The following is a 20,220-nucleotide window of genomic DNA, read 5'->3' on the forward strand; positions in this document are numbered from 1 at the left end:
GGGACTTGGTAATGGGATTTAGAAAGGGTCACACGCTTTCACCAGGCCACCATAGGGTACCATTCTCCCACCCACCCACCCCTCCAGAAGATGACGTAAGACAGCTAGCATAGTCTGGTCCCACAAAAAAGAAGGTACCAATGCAAGAACAAAGGTAGGCTTAAAATAATGCATTAGAACTATCAGTTCAAAGTGTTGCTTCTTCAGAGTCAATTAAAACAATCTTTCATTTAATAACTTTACCCCGAGAAATAATTGCTTTATTTATGTGATTGAATCTTTCATTTGGTCTGCGATAATACTGAGCCAATTGCTTCTGAGGTTTTTTAATGAGGGAACAATTGGCCCCTTCCACACATGCAGAATAATAATACACTTTCAATACACTTTCAATGCACTTTGCAACTGGATTTTACTGTGCGGAATAGTAAAATCCACTTGCAAACAATTGTGAAAGTGAATTGAAAATGCATTATTCTGCATGTGCAGAAGGGACCATTGTCTAGAGTTGGGGAAAGGCTAGATTTCTTCCACCCCTTGTTCCCAAATGCAACCGAACTTTACAGACCTCCAGCTCATGTTAGCAATTTCCTTCCCTTTATCTGGGTCTCTTGCCCTAATAAGGCAGATTGCTTTTAATTTCTCTATGCTTCCAATATAGAAATCAATGGGGCTTCTCATATTTTGTTAGATTCTGTTTGCTGAAACGTGTTAACATAAAATGCAAGAATCACTTAGCTACAAACTACCCATCTTGACAGTACTACCCATCTGACACCAAAAAGCAAAGGGGGAACTTTAACCTTTTATCAAACTCACTTCTCCTAATGTGAACAAAACAGCTACCCTAATAATTGAGCTTACAGGTCTGGAACATGTGAGACATAGATCTCCACTGTGGACTCATTATATGACCTTGAGTAAAATAATTCACTCTGGTCCCTGTTAAATGAGAATAAATCTAACATCATATATGCACACTTACTGGGGTAAAGGTCCCCATAAACATCAAGGTACCTCCTGGCCTCTTATGACTAAATACAAATGATAGCACATGATCTACCTCAGAACACTGTTATGGAGTAAAGCCTGTAAAGTGCTTTCCAAATCAGATCTGCAATCTGAACTGTCATTTCAATTGTTGCCCTACTACCTGTGAGAAAAGGGGCAAATCTTCAAATACCCAAAGTATAGCAGTAACTTTTAATTCATTGGCTGGATTAACCAACTAAACCCTCTTGACTGAGCAAACCGTTTCCCCATTTTTTAAAACTGTTATTTTTTTAAGTAAATGACAAAAAAGCAGGAAGCAGCATAATCCAAAAAAAGTGTTGCTCTCACACTTCAGGGGGATGCTTAAGATGCCTGCTGTGATGCAGCTGACTTCTCTTCAAAGTATTCTTTTATTCATATGTAAATCGATGCAGGTTTAATAACTATTATACTAAATCAAGCAAGATCTCTTTAACTGGCTGACAGTCCTATTCTTTTGGATAAAAACACCTTACAGAAACCTCAGTTCTTACTTCACCTCTTGTGTTCGCATATTACATTTACATGCTTTTGTTTTACAGAAGATGCGTGCGTTTCGTTTGGCGCCGGAGAAACGGCTGATTAACTGCTAGCTTTTATATTCTTCAAGGAAAAAAACTTTTTCCCAGCTCCCTCTTTGCACTAAGGCATCGGTGTTTTTTTCAGCATGAAATTCAACTGGTCTTCCCCCACCACATCCTGTACCCGAGACTAAACAATGCAAGCCCCAGGACTCCTCCATCAAGCCCAGAAAACATTTGCTCTCCCCTTTTCAACACCAGGTCAAACATCACAACCATAGACCCTTGGCCACGTTAAGTGCATGTTTTACCATGTTTTATGCTGTACACCGCCCAGAGCCCCTAGAGGATGGGGCGGTATAAAAGTTTAATAAATAAAAAATAAATAAAATAAAAATAACCAGAAAGCGGGAGTGACTCCTTGACCTTCAGTTGAATTTATTTGTGTACGCAATGGGGTGGTTGTGTGTTTAACTAGGCTTAGGACGTTTGCGGGCTATTTCCGAAGATATTCCGTTTGCTTGGAAGCCGTTGCTGCTTTCCTAGAGCGATCCCACCCACCCCGCCTAAGCCCGGACTCCCGAAAGGTCCGGCGTGGCGCCCTCGCCCCTCCCCCACTGTCCCCGCCCCCTCGTGTTCTCCCAATTCTTGGAAAAACCGACACAGCCCCCTCCGCCGCCCAGTTGTTTACCCTCCTTGCGCCCAACCGAAGCCCACGAATCCCGGGTGGATACAGCCTTCTGATTGGGCGCGCCGGCAGAGCTATTCAAAGCTGAACAGCCAATGAGGAACTCGCAATGTTTGTTCCCTCGCTATTGCCCCGTGCCTGTCACGCATCGGGCGGGGTAAATGCCCTGCGGGGGGGGGGTCGGGTCGGGACGGAAACTGGTGACATTTTGCCCTACATCCCACAACATGTAAACAAGGGCACTGAGTTGGGAGGGAGGGGCTCGGTGTGAAACTGGCAGGCACGCCCCCTTCCCAGCTTCCGACACGCCCCTTTTTTCAACCTGAGGAACACAACCCCCTTAATGAGGGTAGTGGGCGATTCCTCGAGTGGGGGAGGGAGGGAGGGTGCGAAGTCCGAGGCGGGTTTCCCTCTCTCGCCGAAGGTTATCGCCAGGGGGCGTGGTTTTGTCCGTGACCCCGCCCCGAAGGTGGTCTGGGGCTGGTAAATAGGGGCCGCACGTGCCGCGCTTTTCGTCAGACGGCCGGAGAAACTTGTGCGAACTTTTAGTCTAACTTTTCGTGATCCTGAACATCTGCGCAGCCATGAAAGCTGCACGGGTCGCCTTGCGCAGCGCGGCTCCTTTGGCTGCTGCGACAACAGGTGGCGGCGGAGGTCGGGTTACTCGTGAGGTGGAATATTTTGCTCGCTACTCTCCGTCGCCGCTTTCCATGAAGCAGTTCCTGGATTTCGGTGAGGGCCAAGAGCTCGCTTTTAATCTGTAATGTTTAAATCATGCATTAATGGCAGCCTCTCTCTTTTTGGCTGTGCTCTCGGAGTGGTTGACGCTTTCTGTGGACCCGTGGCGGATTTGAGATGGTATAATGGGATGTATCGATTTAAACTGTGGATGGGGCAGATCAAGTAGTGAAAATGCAAAAAAAAAAAAAGATCCTTCTCCCCGACGAATGAAAAACATAATGAGGTTTTCCTACTCGGTGCTTTGCAAGTTGTGTATTTACATGGGAAACTTCTAGCAATGAATGCCACTTCTTTCGTTGCAGAGTGAAATGGTGCAGTTTGTTCCATTGTCTCCTTAATATGCTGCATGTATTAGATCAGAGGTTCCCCTTCGCAGATGATGCAAGATCCATGGGGCGTGTGTGTTGGGAGGGCTGGAAACCTTCTGAAGCTGCTTTAGAGTCGGTGGGAGGGAATGAGCTCTGTGGAACTTGGGTGAGAGAAAAGTTCTTGATCCAAACCTCTGTAGTTCTCAAAATTGTGCACTTCCTCAGGAGGTGATTGTGGAGAAAGAACATTAGCTTGGAGAAATAAATTGGGAGTCTTGTAGCACTTAACCAGGTTGTCCTCCAGTATAAATGTTTGTAGCTTGGGAGAGTAATAATTAAAGTAGGATAGTCTTGAGCCAGGGGCAGAGAAAGTCCCTTGAGTAAATATTTGTGCAGCTTTTCACTTGAAAACTGGGTCCTGATGCCACTTACTAAACAAAGATAGCTGAAAAATAAGGATGTCTTGCTGAAATCCAGCCTGCCTACTTCCCTTCTTCCCACTATCCTCACAATGGTAGTTGGTGATAGGGGAATCTCGGCTGGAACTGGACCAAAGTACCATGGGAGAGTAGGTGATTATTCCCTTTTTTTTGCTCTGACCCATTTATTATTCACATCCAACCTTGATGTACTCTGATAATGTAGCTAAAAAGTTTTCCAAACTTCCCATGTGGTTTTCAGCTTCATCTCTTTCTAGCTGATAGAGAGGCTGTCAGTAAAAGCAATGATCAGGTGCTTTGTAATGCAGGAGTATGGTGTGATTTACAAGGGTTTAAAAAGCAAAAAAGTTCACACCTGTTGCATGAACACATGCAGTTTTATATGTGGCCTTTCTCCGTTCCAAGTGTATTCAGCTTCAAAATAGACTTACTGGTAATAGTTTTCAGGGTAGAGACAGTTCATTGTCTTTTTGTAACAGATTTCAGACATGTAAAATTGCCTGGTACATGGAAACAAGCCATCAATGGCACCTTTAACCTGCTGAGCACAGGGATTTTTTTTTCACAATTGGAGCTCATCCAATATAACTTTGTTATGCAACCTGGTTTTTTTAACCAGACAGAATGTGGAAAACCTGGAGAACACAGTCCTAGTTCATGGATACTCCTGGTTTATTTTGCATTTGATTTGTCAACTGAAATAAAAGGAGAACATTAGTTCTGGATTCTTTTCCTAGCACTCTTTCCCCCATGCAGTGTAGCTGTTGTTAAATTGCTGTGTAGTTAAATGTGAAAGCATCTGGAAACAGTGTAGTTAAGCAAATGTCTGGAGCTCTTCTCTGTCTTTGTTACTAAAATTGAGTCAACTTTTTATTTTTTTAAAAAGCTCTCCGAAGAATGAATGTAACTTAAAAAAGAAATTCTTTAGTGACAGGATCTTTCTCAGAATCATCAGAGTCACTCTCATCCCATTGGCTGTGGTTGCCTACTGTATTCTCATATTACAGTTGATAGGAAAAGCTGTAAAATATTTCAGACCCCAAGCGTTTATCAAATGTAAGATAAAAATAAGACCATCTGTTTCTCGGCTACGGCAACTTTCCTATTCATTTTCAGCATTACTTAGTTTGTGACATTTCATTCATATCAGTAATATTTGAGAGTATTTCATTATTGCCAGCACTATATCATAGCCATAATATAGCCTGTAAAGCATCACTGTTGATGTTTTGTTAATATAGGCTTACTGCCAATTGACTACTTTTCCCGTTGGTAGAAATCTTGGGATACAGGAGGACTGTAAGCTAAACATGAGCAACCAGTGTGATGCAGCAGCAAAAAAGACTAGTGTGGTCTTGGGATGTATCAACAGAGACATAACATCCAAATCACAAGGTGTCATAGTCCCATTGTACAGATCACATTGGTCAGGCTGTACCTGGAGGACTCTATGCAATTCTGGGAGCATAGGACTTACAATAATTGGTTTCACTTAAGGGCACAAAGGTACCAGCTAGGTGTTAGGAAAAAACAATTTACAGTAAGAGTAGTTAAGCAGTGTAATTGGCTTCCTAGAGTGAACTCCTCCTTTCTGGCAGTCTTCAAGCAGGGGTCGGATGCTTGTCAGGAAAGGTTTTGGTTGATCCTCCATTGAGCAGGGTGTTTGTCTAGATGGCCTTTATGACCCCTTCCAACTCTATAATTCTAAATATTCTTTTTGTGTCATAAAAGTTTCAGACATTCAGCATTTAACATATGATTGATTTGTTGCTATTAGAATAACAGGATGCTATCAGAAAACCTGAAAGTGCAGTGGCTTTATGTTGTTTTAAGTTGCTACTATATTTTGTTAGTGGTATTAAATCTATGCAATGCTAGCCCTTGGGAACAGCTGTTTCTTGTTCACAAGTATCTGTTTTCTAACCAGGCCTGTCATTTTAAAATGTAAAGAAGCCAGGTTATTTTAAGCTACAAAAGCAATTTTGATTCATTTTTAAATTCTGAAATGAAGGGAATGTGTATTGTAGTTTGGACCATCTGCTAAAACAATCTTAGATAGGGCATAGAGTGCACTTTACTTGAGGTTATTCTGAATTTCCACTAAAAAGTCCCTTTAACTACAATTTTCGTGTGTTTTTAGTGCTCGTTCTGTGATAAACCTGCACTTTTCTATAAGATCTCATCTGTGATGCAGAAGTACGCAGCAATTATGTGCAAGCTTAAAATGTGACAGGCAGGTTTGAGAACTTCTGTGATTATTTTGCATTGATTGCTACAGGATTGTTTTCCTTTTGAATAATTACTTGTCTTTAATATCTGAACTACTTTTATAGAATGGTGATATATTAAGTCTTATTAAACCTAATGCTAACATACCTCTGTTGAAAACATCTTAAAGGAGTGTACTTTTTTTTGTTTTTAGGGTCAACTAATGCATGTGAAAGAACCTCTTTTTCCTTTTTGCGGCATGAGCTTCCTGTGCGGCTAGCGAATATTCTGAAAGAAATTGACCTCCTCCCTAGTCCACTGCTGAGCACTCCTTCAGTGCAGTTGGTAAAAAGCTGGTAAGTTGCAAAACTTCTGCAACACAGTTTGTTTCTTAGAAGGAGAACACCACCTATTGCAGTGGTGGCGAACCTATGGCACGGGTGCCAGAGGTGGCACTCAGAGCCCTCCCTGTGGGCACGCGCAGAGTGCCCGCCCCACACATCTAGGCTGGCCTGGACCGCTGGGTTCAATTATTAGCATTAAACCTAAAACCTAGTTTTGGGGAAGCAGTGTAGGTAGCCCTATTAAGCACTGTTAAACCCCACTGATTTTCATGGGAAGAACTAAAGCGTGATCTGGGAGTGAGCTCAGTTGTTGGCAGTGGGGCTTGCTTCTGAGTAAACCCTCCTAGAGTTGTTGTCACCCATTGGAAGAGTTGCACAGTTGCTTCAAAGCAAAGCCACTGACTACCACCAACCTTACTCCCGAGTAACGCACGCCTCGGTGCCAACCGTTTTTCTAAACTAAGACCTCAGTATTCAGGTTAAATTGCCATGTTGGCACTTTGTGATAAATAAGTGGGTTTTGGGTTGCAATTTTGGCACTTGGTCTCGAAAAGGTTCGCTACCACTGATCTATTGTATTTTAAACGTCAAGGAATGTAAACTTTATTGTGACCTTGAACAATGACTCATGTCAATCAGACTGTGGGAAGAGATTGTATTAGACCAGTGTTTCCCAACCTTTTCAACGTCACGGTACCCTTGACCTCACTCTTCATATCTCACGGTACCCCTGCCATCCCCCTTCCCGTCCCAGTGCCCCTGCTTGCCACCCCCCACCTTCCCCTCCCAGGGTGAAGGGAAGCACGGGGGGGCGGGCAGGAAGTGGCTGCTGACCTTGCGACAGGCCCTCCCCCCTGGGCCAGCTCCATGTCCTTGCTGGGACTGGTGGGAGACACCACAAAAGTGAGGGGGGCCAGTAATGTTGCTGTGGTACCCCTGGGACATGTTCACGAAACCCCAGGGTACCACGGAACCCTGGTTGGGAATCGCTGTATTAGACGATGCCTTTAGGAGCATCTAGATTTTTAAAAAACCCAGACTGCAATCCCCTCTGTGCACAGATGAAGAGCAATTGTTCTATCGCTTTGACATATGGAATGCTACCACCCCAAATGATACTACATGCATCCTACATGTAGTTTGGTCAGTACACCGATTACAAAAGTAAATGTAGCCTGCACTCAGTGTTGGTCCTCAAAATCCCAGGTGTACTTCTGTGTTTCCAGCTAGGAATTTGAAATGTTTTCCTAACACAACATGCCACAGTAGCCTGTTTGGTCAGTTATCTGCTGTTTGAGATGGTATTGAGTGAAAAGATTGAGCCTAATTTTGGAATCTTATCTGTACAAGAAACCTCTCTTGCTCTATGCTGATAACCTGTTTTGCTTGAACTCTTAATAGGTATGTCCAAAGTCTGATGGAGCTAGTTGAGTTCCGTGAGAAAAAACCAGATGACCACAAAGTTCTAACCGAGTAAGTTGTTCTGTCTCCGTGTATTCTCAGTATTTTGCTCTGTTCAAGCTAATTGCAAACTGTTAAATCACTCTAAAACTTCACCGTTATTTGATTCTGGACATAGAGATTGTTGTTTTATGTAGTAATGAGAGATAGTTTACAATAGTATAATTGTAACTGGCACCTGATATTGTAAAATGTGACACATTGAAATAAAACAAGTCAGCAGCAAATTATGAACTGTCAAGACAACATTAGGATGCTTCATTTGCCTTGGCAGAATGAATAGTGAGGAAAAGTAAGCAATCTCTGTCCCTTAGTTTTACAGTAGTTCTTTTGAAGTTTCTTGGAAAAAGAAAAACAGGAGGGATCCTAGTTTACTAATTAGGACTAATGTGACTGTGTAGCGTTTTCTTGTGTAGCCTGTTATTGCTTCAGTGTAAAGTTAAATAGTTGTTTCTGTGTCATTGTCAGCCACTCTTGCCATTTTTGCTTTCTTGGCTTCTTTATGCGGGCACATCTGAAGCTATCTGTGCTCTTGTCTTTTAAGTTTCATAGAGGCCATTGTCAAAGTCCGGAACCGGCACCATGATGTTGTCCCTAAAATGGCACAAGGTGTTCTGGAATACAGAGACTCTTCTAAAATGGACCCATTCACCAATCAAAACATTCAGTACTTCTTGGATAGGCTTTATATGAACCGCATATCTATCCGGATGTTAATAAACCAGCACAGTAAGTTGAGATTCCATGTTTTATATGAAAGAGAGAACGAATAAATAAAGTGTCATGTGATAAAAACATTATTTATTGAACAGCTCTAAAGTGATGGTTTGTGGGATTTTTGCTCTGCAAAAACATTTTTTTAAAACTTGGCTGTGTAGTGCAGGAAATATTTGCTCAGTAAATGCAGAGGCAAGGGGGAAAAAATCAAACCATGATGTTTTATGTTTTTCAGCGGAGTAATGGTGGAGTATTTCCTTCGCATTTGGCATTCAGAAGGTTTCTAGTTCAGCCCCCAACATTCTAGCTTAAAGGATCGGATAATAGGTGTTGTGAAAGACCTCTGGCTAAGTCTCTGGAGAGCCTTTTGAGCAGACAACACTGGTCCTGATGGACTAGTGGTCTAATTTGATATAAGGCAGCCTCATGTGGCGTTGGTAGGCTGTAGTAGACACCATAAGGCAGGAGTGGCCTATCTATGGTGCTCCAGATGTTCATGGACTACAGTTTCAATTGGCCATGCTGGCAGGGGCTGATGGGAATTGTAGTCCATGAACATCTGGAGCACCATAGGTTTGCCATCCCTATCATAAGGAGTCCTCAGATGAAATTCTAGCTCTGGCTTGAACACGACATCAGCCTAACCTACAACATAGGATTGTTGTGAGAAAGAAAATCAAATGTATGCCTACCCTAAGTGTCTTGGAAGAAATTGATACAAGATGTTAAAGCTGAAAAGTATATGTTGGATAGGCCTAGTAGATTACTTTGTTTAGTTTGAAATGTCTTTCTTTTCCACAGCGCTTATTTTTGATGACTGTAACAGTTTGGGCAACCCAAAACATATTGGATGCATCGACCCTTGCTGTGATGTTGTGGATCTGGTGCACGGTATGTACTAAGTTCAGGTTGAACCTTCATTTTTTACTTTCATGCAGGTTAACCTGCAGACAGAGTGAACAGTTCTTAGTTGCTAAAGGCAATGTCATGGTTTTAGTTTAGCTACATGTCTCCCTAGTGTTTTTTTGCAAAAGAGTAGTTCTGCTGCAGTTATTAAAAGAAATTGTGCACCTTTGAGCTAGCGTGTGTCCTAAGGTGTAAGAGCTGAAAGCAAGAGTTTTTTGTTCTCACATTTAAATACTAGATTACTTCCAACCCGTGGTATCTAATGTCTGGATAATATTCAATTCCAAATGAGAGTTTATTTGAAACTTCCCCTCTTTGAATTGAATTACAGATGCTTTCCAGAGCGCCCAAATGCTTTGCGACCAATATTATTTTGCTTCTCCAGACCTGAAGCTTACTCAAGTGAATGGTGAGATTTTCCCTTTTTTTTTCCTCATCCCAACTATATTGCTATAGCTATGCAAATCTTCCCTCTCTTTATTGTTATAGCCCTCACGTCTGCAAGGTGAATTACGGTATACATCACTGACCCAAGGAATCAAACCCAGTTCTTTAGATCAGAGTCTGCTGAGAGCCAGCGTGGTGTAGTGGTTAAGAGCAGGTGGATTCTAGTCTGGAGAACCGGGTTTGAGTCCCTGCTCCTTCACCTGAGCGGCAGATTCTTCTCTGGTGAACCAGATGTGTTTCCGCACTCCTACATTCCTGTTGGGTGACCTTGGGCCAGTTACAGTTCTTCGAGACTCTCTCAGTCCCACCTACCTCACAAGGTGTCTGTTGTGGGGAGAGGAAGGGAAAGGTGCTTGTAAGCCACCTTGAGTCTCCTTACAGGAAAACTCTTCTTCTTCGCCACTACACCATGCTGGTTGTCTTACAGCTGTAGCTCTCTAAAAACTGCTATGGGTTCACTAATGATGAAAACCATTTGCACTTGGATAATAAAACCAGAGAGCTAATCGATTGCTTTTATTCTTTCTGCAGGAAAAGCAGCTGGGCAGCCTGTTCAGATAGTATACGTACCTTCCCACCTCTTCCACATGCTGTTTGAACTCTTCAAGGTTTGTATGTGTGGGTGTGACGAATTCATCTTCAGTACCCTTGTTTTAGGCATGCACTTAATTAGAAATGAATTGAGCGGGGCTCTAGTGACTTTTTTCCAACCATTTAAAATGTAGTTCTGGAAATGGCAAAATAAGATTGAGAGGAAACTAAAGTGGAAGCTCACAGGCTGTAGCCACTCTCCAATGTGTATTCTGTTCAATAAAGCTCCAGGCTAATAGGATGACTGCGCAGTGAAGTGTGACATATGGAAATTAAAAGAATAGAGTGAGGTTTCCCAGAGATGATGCTAAATTGCTAAGAACTTCTGCCTTGAAGAGTGTCACTGAGGGCCCTTTCCGTCTTTTTTAAAATTTAATTTTTAAAATCTAAACTTCTAAATAGTATTAGTTACTGAAAGTCTTCTGGTTCGTTGTTTCTCATAGAACGCAATGAGAGCCACAGTGGAACATCAAGAAAAGAAACCTTCTCTTGATCCAATTGAAGTGACTGTTGTCCTTGGAAAAGAAGACCTCTCAATCAAGGTAATTCTTTCATTAACAGACTTTTAATGCCGCTACTGGAGCAGACCGGAAACATGATTTAACAGTTTTAATAGTTTAACTATTAATAAACAGGCAATCTCTTGGTCTTTTAGATTCCTGTGTATTGTGGCCATAACAGAATAGCATGGCTACGCCTCTAGAACTATTACTATTAGAGAGCAGTTAACTTAAACTGGATTGCTGGAATAACTGTGTTATAGATTGCAGCCACTTAAGAAATATACCAGCGCCTTTCAGAGATTACAGCTGTTTGCACTCCAATATGTGCCTTCTTTAACCAGCAAATGTTGTACTTTTGCTTTTGGAAACGAATACATTTGTTAGTAGTGTCACTAATATGTCAGATTTATAGTTCTAGTTGCAATTAATGGCTGATTGTCTTCTTAAATAGATATCTGATAGAGGTGGTGGCGTTCCTATGAGAAAAATAGAAAGACTCTTCAGCTACACATATTCTACAGCTCCAAAGCCTGTTATGGACAGCAACAATTCCACTCCTCTGGTAAGATATGAAGTTCTTCGTCTTTCTGTGTAAGGCACTGAGGTGACCCGCCTTAACCAATAGTCTCTCTTCTACCTATTAAATGAAAGATTGTTTCACATTTTTTAAAATTGTGATTTCAAGCTAAATTGGTAGGCTTGATTGTGCCTGTCTCTATACATCGTTTGATAGCCTAAAGAGACTAACGTTTAGTTGTTTCTGTGCACTGTAAGCCTGTGTTTAGGCTGTTTCTCTTCAGGCTGCAGGTTGTGTTTTCAGGGACTCATACTAAAATAGCAGAATAGCATGGCTACGCCTCTAGAACTGGGGAGAAGGCTAACCTAGTTGTGTACAGAGGAACACGAAGTGTTTAGTCACTGCCATCACTAGACAGGTGTTTCTTACTTTGAGAACTAGACCTAGCAGTGAACTAGCAAATAGCAGGCAAAAGTGTCACCCTCTTCTTGCACTTTATCCGTACTTCCTGTTGAGCAGTGGCAATGAGAAGAAATAAACATGTAGGAGCAGCCTGAAACTTAGTATATTACAGATAGTATATTACAGATCATTCTGGAAAGGTGTATAGTATATTACAGATCTATAGTATATTACAGATCATTCTGGAAAGGTCTAATTAGAGCAGGTGAAGGAGCAAGTGCAGGGATGGTATATGGCAACTGTAATAAAACAGTGTTGAAATTATGTGTAAATAATTCTCTCTACCCTTGCCCTTTGGACACTAAAACAGTAAGGTTTCTGACTGTATTTAACACAGCCCAGAATGAAGCACGCTATTGTTCCAGTTAATGGGAGCTCTCATTTTCGTTCTAGGCTGGCTTTGGTTATGGCCTGCCAATTTCTCGGTTGTATGCTAAATACTTCCAAGGAGACCTCAATCTGTGTTCCATCTCGGGCTACGGAACGGATGCTCTGATCTACCTAAAGGTAAATTGTTACATGTTCTGCTCCACCCAATTCTTTTTTTTTTTTGTCATTTGAGTTCAGTTGGTTCAATGGCAACGTTAGCCTTGCAGTTTTGACCATTTGCAAATTATTGTCGAACAACATATGAGAAAACAAATTCCCTCTTCGCCAATGTGCCTTTCAAATAAAAAATGGTGTCATGCCTTATCAAGGCTGACTTGTGTTTTCAAACCTTTTCAGTTCAGGTAATTGCTAACAACTGGACTGAAATGAAGGTTTGTTAAATTATTATTGCGTTAGACAATATCTAACTGTTAATTTTCTGTTCCTTTCTAGGCCCTTTCCACTGAGTCTGTAGAGAAACTCCCTGTCTTCAACAAGTCTGCTTGTAAACATTACCAAATAGCTGTAGAAGCAGATGACTGGTGTGTTCCAAGTAAAGAGCCGAGAAACTTGTCAAAACAGAGCGCAGCTGCGTGAGAGTAGCGAGTGCCTGGGACATGCTTCAGGCGAAGAACATGAAAGGAGGTCAAGCCAGCGTTGCAGTCCAAGACAAACCAAACAAACGTTTGGACCACTTGTGTCCTACAGCAGGATTTAAGCCAGAGACAAGAAATCCCCCACGCAGAGCTGGACATGTTAACATGTGTCCTGTAGACTGTGCATGTACTAGATTTGTAGTACTGTATGCCTAATGATGACTGGTGTGTCTAGAAAAGGAAAGGGCATAGGAAGGGGTGGGCACAGTTCCATAGCTATTTGGAGATGAATATATTGAAACCAATGTAACACTTCCAACACTCCAAAGTATAACAACTTGAATTAGGACTTGATACATTCAAAAACTATATAATGAGGTTGAACTCCAGCACAGAGAATTAACTTTTTCCCTTGGTTTTAGTAGGTGCTACCAAATCTCTGCCGGGTGGGGGTGGGGGTTGTACACATATCCATACTTGAGTGTATATACTTGACATTCTGTTGAAGTCGGAAGGTCTGTGACAGCATACTGTGTAAGCTTCAGTAGATTTTTTTAATGCAAAATGGAGACAATAACATAGTGCCATTTTTTTCTTCCATAAGCCATATGGTAAACATTACTTGAATTTTTAACTTGCAGAGTAACTATACTCATGTGTATAGCTACTTTTCATTCTGAGTGATAAGCTTTTGTTGTAGAAAAGCCTTGTAAAATAGAATCAAGGAACTTGGTTGGATGTTTTGTGAAAACAAGCTTGGCACCCATTTTTTGATTTAAAGCACACAGCAATATAAGAAGCTTTTAAAAAATCAAAATAAACTTAAAATGCAGGCCATTCAATTTGATATTTTGGCTTCCCCAAAAGAAACATATGAAGTAAAAAGAAAAGCAAGTATATGTTGGGAGGCAGGTTACTTCTGATAATGGTAGTAGTATCAAGTATACATACCACAATCAAATTGTGAAGTCTTCGCTTCAGTAGATATGGAATATTTTTGTATGTTTAGGAGCTTCAAGTTTTGAATGCAAAGCTATGTAAAAATGTAACTTGGGAGTAATTTGTATCATAAGTATGTGATGATAACCAGTCTTGGAGGATGTTGTACCTGCCTTAGAACGAAAATATGTAAATGAAAAATGGGAAGTGTTGGTATACTATTTCTGTGTAGCGCACGGCAGAAACAATGCTTCCTTGTTGAAAAACAGTTATTGGGGAGATCCATTCCAAATAATTAGCACCTCCATAAAGGAGTTTGCCAAGGGCCCAGTTTGTGACAATATAGGTCATCCATTGTTTTTGTAAAAAGGCACTAATATGCTAAACAACTAATCCTAGCGTACTTTGAAAAGATTGCTTCATATACAAGTAAATATATAAAGATTTAGTGTTTGTGCCAAGTTGTAGCAACTCTATGGCTGATGTTCACTCTTTCTGTGAATATCAGGTTCAGTTGAATAGGTAATCCCAGCTATGTGAGGCCATTGAGTGCTGTTGGTACAGCATAAGCTTAGCGAACGTTATTGGAGTATTGTATGTTTGTTCCCATTGCAAACTTAGTTCAGATATGGACATTCTGCTAAGATTTTGTTTTGTAAAATGGCTATTTTGTGTAAATGAATTTATAGCTATTGTGCTAATTGCCAATACATTCTTGAGTTACCACCTGTACAGCAGAGGTAATATTGAGGACATAATGCACTGCATGAGGTATTAAATTTAAGGTATTTGTCATTCAAATCAACTTTGTAAAATCAGACTCTTTTTTCCATTCAATGTTACCAGAACATGGTCCGGTAACTGATAAATTGCATGCACTTTGATCTTGTATAGCACACAAAATCTGTAAAAAGCTATTTTAATCATGTTAAAGTAGTCTGTGTTGTCAATCTCTGCACTGTTTCTAAGACACAACAAAATTGCCATTGTCTTCACATATGTTTGTTGCAAACTGTTAACATTAACACATAAAGGGGATATTGGAAGCATACTTGCTGAATTATAAGGCTGGGACTCAAACACTGCATGTTATGAATATTTTCTGAGCAAATCAGCTTTTGGTCTGCTTTTGCACTGTGTGCACAATGCCAAAGTTGTATATGTAGAGTGTAATACAACCACAAATGAACTTCAGATGATTGCCTTGTTTCAGCCACTGTGTGCCTTTAAGTTCAGATATACTTGAAATGTATTGTATGGTTTTTCAATTAAACATTTTAAAATAATGCTGCTTGATTCATTTATAGCTTTCAGATCTTGCAGTGTGGATCTGTTTATTTTTATGTATCTGCATAACCTGTCCCCCATTTTTTAAAAATTGCTAGCTCCTTTATACAAATTCATACAAATTTCATGCAAATTCATAAAAACATCAAAATCAAATGCAAGTACACACACCATGAGAACAAGTGGTTATAAACCACCAACTAAACTACCTCAGCAAAGGGAAACTGAGGCCCCTTCTGCACAAATAGGCTTTATTCTACAACGCTACATAACAACTAATATACATAAAATTTCAAATGTATTAGACATAGTTAAGAAATATACGGTAAGTTAGAATCAGCACTCATATTTTTAGATACTGAAAAGGAGTTTGATAGAGTAGAGCATTGCTTTCTGAAAGAATGTTTCTCATAATTTGGCTTTGGAAATACTTTTAAAAAATAGGTCACATAATTAATACAAAATGCTGCTCTAGGATAAATATAAATAGTTGTTTATCCTCGTGTCCCCCCTGTTCAATTTTTGGTCAAACCATTATTACTAACTGTTGCTGACATTCTAAGAAGATGTACTGAAAGCACTCTAATATTTACTTAACATTAAATAGTATCTTGCTCTGCCCTGGACCTCAAATAGTGTTTTGCCCTGCCCTTTTCTGTGGTTTGGTACAAGAGAAAGATGGGCATTAGAAGCTTAATTGTCTTGCTGTAGTTTGAGCTTTTTGTAGGTGATGCATGCTGTTCGACAGGCAGAGAATTTGGGAATAAACAAAATAAATATTCACCAAGTATTTGAAAAAGGTGGATCTTGACAAACACAGATGGAGTTATTGTACTCTGGCCTAAAAAGTTTTAAAACATCAAGCAGCATGCACCCAGTGGTGGGATTCAGCAGGTTCGCACCACTTCAGCAAAACCAGTCGTTAAAATGGTGCTTGTAAACAACCAGTTGTTAAATTATTTGAATCCCACCACTGTATGCACCACACTGCATTCCTTTTTCTTTGACAGTTCTTCCAGTATTTATCAGCAAAACATGCCAAAATAATAGATATTTAAAGTAATAAAGGTGGGGTGGGGTGTACGCAAGCCTTGAAAATAATTTCTTAGACATATTCCATTGGAGTCACAGCTGCCTTTTTGTGCAATGGAGAATTTTGCCTTTGTCCTGCAGTTGTGCTTTTGCCATCGTTTTAAGAAATCCTGCTTTTTTGAAAAATATTACTGTATGTTATCTTTCTAATAAAGGGAAAATGTCAGATGAGCCAGTGAGATTAGATGGGAACATTCCTGTTGGTAGACGTTTTATTGCTATTGCTGTAATTCTCAGCTTCTGCAAGGGAACTTTCCAAAAGCCAAGTCATGATAATAATTAGCACTGAGAGTCACTTGCATGGTCGTCCTTCTCCATATTTTTTGCTAATCCTGGAAGGGTTCCACTTGCAGATGTTTTCTGAGGTACAACATGTACAGGGTAACTACTTCTGGTAGGTCACTGTTTATATTTCACAGATTAAAATAGGGACTGAGGGTAAAATACTTGCTTATGTAAAGATGATGAACCCATGGAGCAGGTATTTAAGTGTTCTTGCCAACTTCTTGTGAGATAATCATTACTTTGCTGCTGTGTCTAGTTTAGAGGAGGCTGAAGAAATATGTGACTTGACCAAAACCAGACAGCAAATCTCTTTTTGAACATATATTGTGGTTTCTTAAATTATCAAACTTCTCCAGCAAACAGGTGAGTTTAGAAACAACCAGGATGAGAAACAGCACTAATGGTACTGTGCTAGTGTTAATATATGTTTTTTTCTCTTTAGCTGATAAAGGTATCTTTTTCTGTGGTGTCATGGTTCATGATTTGCCTTTGTAGGGTTCCTTTTGTCCCAAAGAAACAATGTTACTGATTGTAGCTTGGGATTCCATCTAAATTCCAGAGTATTGGCCTGTGACCAGAGAGATCCAGGTTCAAATGCCATGAAGCTTTCTGGACAACCTTGGACAGTCACCCTCAGCTAATGTACCTTATGAGGCTACAGTGAAGGAGGGGATGCTTGTAAATGCCTCCCCACCAAGCTCCATGGAGAAAAGGCAGGATAAAAATTTGCTCATACTGTATTCTTACAATAGTGGTGGGAAAGATATTTGTGCCAGCCAAGCTGCTGTATGTTGATCTAGAGAACAGGCAAAGGTTTTTAAGGGACTGAGTCTCTAGAAACCAAGAATGTTGTGACATCTTACTTTGCTGGTTTTCTTACTTCTTCACATACAGCATTATGGCATGGCCCGGGAATGTAAAGAAAGGTGAGGATTACTTAGATAGAGCATGTTATCTGACAGGCATAGCAGATGGGCTAGCAGGACAGCCTTATTGGTGTCAAAAAGCAGTGGCGTAGCTGCCACAGTGACGTAGCTGCCTCAGCCATGTCCCTCCTCCTTCCCAGAAGTGGCTGGACCTTGGGGCTCCCCTGCAGTTCCCCCCATGCCCATTCCCCCCACATGCCCCTGCGCGCCCCACACACCCCTCCCCCACTTACCTGAGTTCAGCCGGTTGCAAAAAGCAGCTGGCTGAAAAAGTAGCCTGGTGGGAACCACACTTCCCAGGAGACCTTGCAAGGCTCGGGGGGCACCACCGGGGGGACAGGCGCCAATTTAACCCGAGCACAATCCCCATTCATGACACTGTCAAAAAGAATCTGACTGTCAAAAAGAATCTGGAAATCTCTAAGATAGCAACTCTATATGTGCAGCAGGGATCCAATCCTTCCTAACTGTGAGGGGGAAAAGAAAGGATGGGCTGTTGTGGTACCAGAGCCTGAGAGACTGGTGAATTTAATTTATTAGAGTTCACTGTTGGTCCTTCGGTTGATCCCTTTCTCAGGGTAAAATAGATCAACGCCTGCAAACTTTCCCAACAGCCATTGAAGCCTAAATACTCCTGACATAGATCCCTTAATTCTGCATGGAAGTCAGTGTCTTCAAAACATCCTCCTGCAATAAAGCAGTTCATATGGTTCTTTGTTAATCTGCAGATCGATGCAAACCTATATATTTTTTATCTTATCAGTTACTGCCCTAGTAACTACTGATATAACACCGGGGTGTGCTATACAAATATTGCTGAAACGCAAAACTTTTTCTTAGTTCAGTCAATAAGGGAGTGTAACACAAAAACACAGCCAGAAACAAGACTAGAGCTGCAAAAAAAGTGATCCCATGCTAGTCTTATGAGACTCAGAAAATGAATTTGGGGCATTCTACCACACAACGGCTGGAAGCAGGGTTACAGCATAATTCTGCTGCATCATCATATGCCATTATCACATTATATTCTATTAGCAAAGTCAGCCAAATCTTTAAATACTGGAAACTGGAGCTGTGAACAAGCAAGATCTTTCTACAAACCTGAAAAGGGCCACTGGTTTGCAGAAGAATGAAAAATTTTGACAGTCACCAATATTTCATATTTAGGCAAGTTACTTGACAGTATGGTGGCAACTCAATTCCAGGGATTTTGGGATCATGCAGATGGTCTCAATTCATTTCAGTCTTGTTTCAGGTCCAGATATGGGAGGGACAGAAACAGCCTTGGGTGCCCTAGTGGATGACCTTTGCCGGTTGCCTCACAGCGAGAGAATATCGCTGTTGGTTCTGCTCAAAGTCTCAGCAGGTTTTGATACCATTGACCATGGTATGTTTCTGAGCTGCCTAGCTAAATTAGATCTTGGGGGCACTGTATTGCAGCAGATCTAGTCCTTTCTGGCAGCCCATTTTTGGAGGGTTGTACTGGGGGATGCTGTTCGACACCTTGGCCATTAATGTGTTGCGTCCCTCCAGGTGCCATTCCATTCCCCATGCTATTTAACATCTATATGAGATTGCTGGGAGAGCTTATCCAGAGGCATAGGGTGTGGTGTCACCTATATGCAGATGACACCCAGCTCTACCTTTCATTTTCATTGTAAGCTCAGGAAGTTGTGGAATCCAGTGCCAGGAATCATCAACGGACTGGATGAGAGCCAACAAACAGAGTTTAGTCCATACAAGATAGAGGTGTTACTGGTCGGCCATAGGACAAACCAGAGAATGGTGAACGGGGTCACCCCTCAAAGGCTCAGGTCCATAGTTTGGGAGAGTTCCTGAATCCATTGCTAAGCCTGGAGTGTCAGGTCCCAGTGGACAGTTGCCTGTCTTTGGCTAGTATGCCAACTATACCCGTTCCTGGAATTATCAGGTTTACCTACTGTAACACACCTTAGTCTCATCTTGTGTGGATTGTTGTAAAGCAGTCTACATGGGGCTGCCTCTGAAAAGTGTTTGGAAGCTTCAGCTGTTACATAACACAGCAGGTAGATTGCTGACTGAAGCAAGGTACAGGGACCATGTGTCCCCTTTACTATAACAACTACACTGGCTACCAGTACAATTCCAAGTCCAACTCAAAATGCTGGTTATTACCAACAAAGCTCTTCACAGCCCTGAGGCAAGTTACCTGAAGGACTGCCTACTCCCATATAAACCTCTCTGTTGACTAAAATAATCTGGGGAGGGCTATCGCTCCATCCCATCAGAACATTTGGAGAAAATATTTTCAGTGGTGGTGATCGGCCTTTGGAACACTCTTCCTATGTAAGTCCACTTTGCTCCTTCCTTGGTACCCTTCTGTCATCAGGTGAAGACGTTTTTATTTCAGACAGTGTTTAACATCTAGACCTAACAACTGAGTTCTGAGCAAGCAGTGATTTAGGTCTGTCAAGTACCTTCTAATGAGGGAGGAATTATAGGGCAGGAACAATGGCGTTGAGAAGGACAAGCTCAATTTGATGGCATCTATTCAGATCTGAAAGGTACTGTCTCTAGCTTAATTTCTCAAGGAGCAGTTGATTTCTGAAGAACAGCAGAAAGAAGGTGCACCTCAGTTACGTACAGCTAGGTCAAGCTCCTTTTATTTGTACATGACCTAGCCAATAAAAAAGATTCATACTGTCTGAGGCCTGAGCATGCATCGCACTAACTAGCTCACTAGGCTATGTCCCAATTTCAGGGCATCAGGGTGCTGGTTTAAGTGACTGAATCTTAGACAAGAGCATGTTCTGATAAACCATGTAGTGAATCTGAAGATGTAAGGTTTTGAAACTAACCAG

At 41.3% G+C, this 20,220-nt stretch overlaps 1 protein-coding gene across 1 annotated transcript; it reads left to right on the forward strand.

The window, feature by feature from the left end:
* The first annotated feature begins 2,638 nt into the window (after positions 1-2,638).
* On the forward strand, positions 2,639-15,076 carry PDK4 (pyruvate dehydrogenase kinase 4). Its single transcript, XM_048511204.1, has 11 exons — positions 2,639-2,973; positions 6,153-6,294; positions 7,684-7,755; positions 8,288-8,472; positions 9,262-9,351; positions 9,698-9,775; positions 10,345-10,421; positions 10,848-10,946; positions 11,359-11,469; positions 12,280-12,393; positions 12,709-15,076. Exons 1-11 carry the CDS (start codon positions 2,826-2,828, stop codon positions 12,850-12,852), a joined length of 1,260 nt encoding a protein of 419 aa, XP_048367161.1. The 5' UTR covers positions 2,639-2,825; the 3' UTR covers positions 12,853-15,076.
* The last annotated feature ends 5,144 nt before the right edge of the window (positions 15,077-20,220 follow it).

The sequence above is a fragment of the Sphaerodactylus townsendi genome, linkage group LG11, assembly GCF_021028975.2.
Source record: "Sphaerodactylus townsendi isolate TG3544 linkage group LG11, MPM_Stown_v2.3, whole genome shotgun sequence".
Lineage (NCBI taxonomy): Eukaryota > Metazoa > Chordata > Lepidosauria > Squamata > Sphaerodactylidae > Sphaerodactylus > Sphaerodactylus townsendi.

Bases quoted from the DNA above. Each gene is read 5' to 3' on its own strand.
- PDK4 (XM_048511204.1), top strand. From the start codon at position 2,826: ATGAAAGCTGCACGGGTCGCCTTGCGCAGCGCGGCTCCTTTGGCTGCT. The intron at 9,776-10,344 runs GTGAGATTTTCC...TTCTTTCTGCAG, and splicing joins GAAGCTTACTCAAGTGAATG to GAAAAGCAGCTGGGCAGCCT. The intron at 12,394-12,708 runs GTAAATTGTTAC...GTTCCTTTCTAG, and splicing joins ATGCTCTGATCTACCTAAAG to GCCCTTTCCACTGAGTCTGT.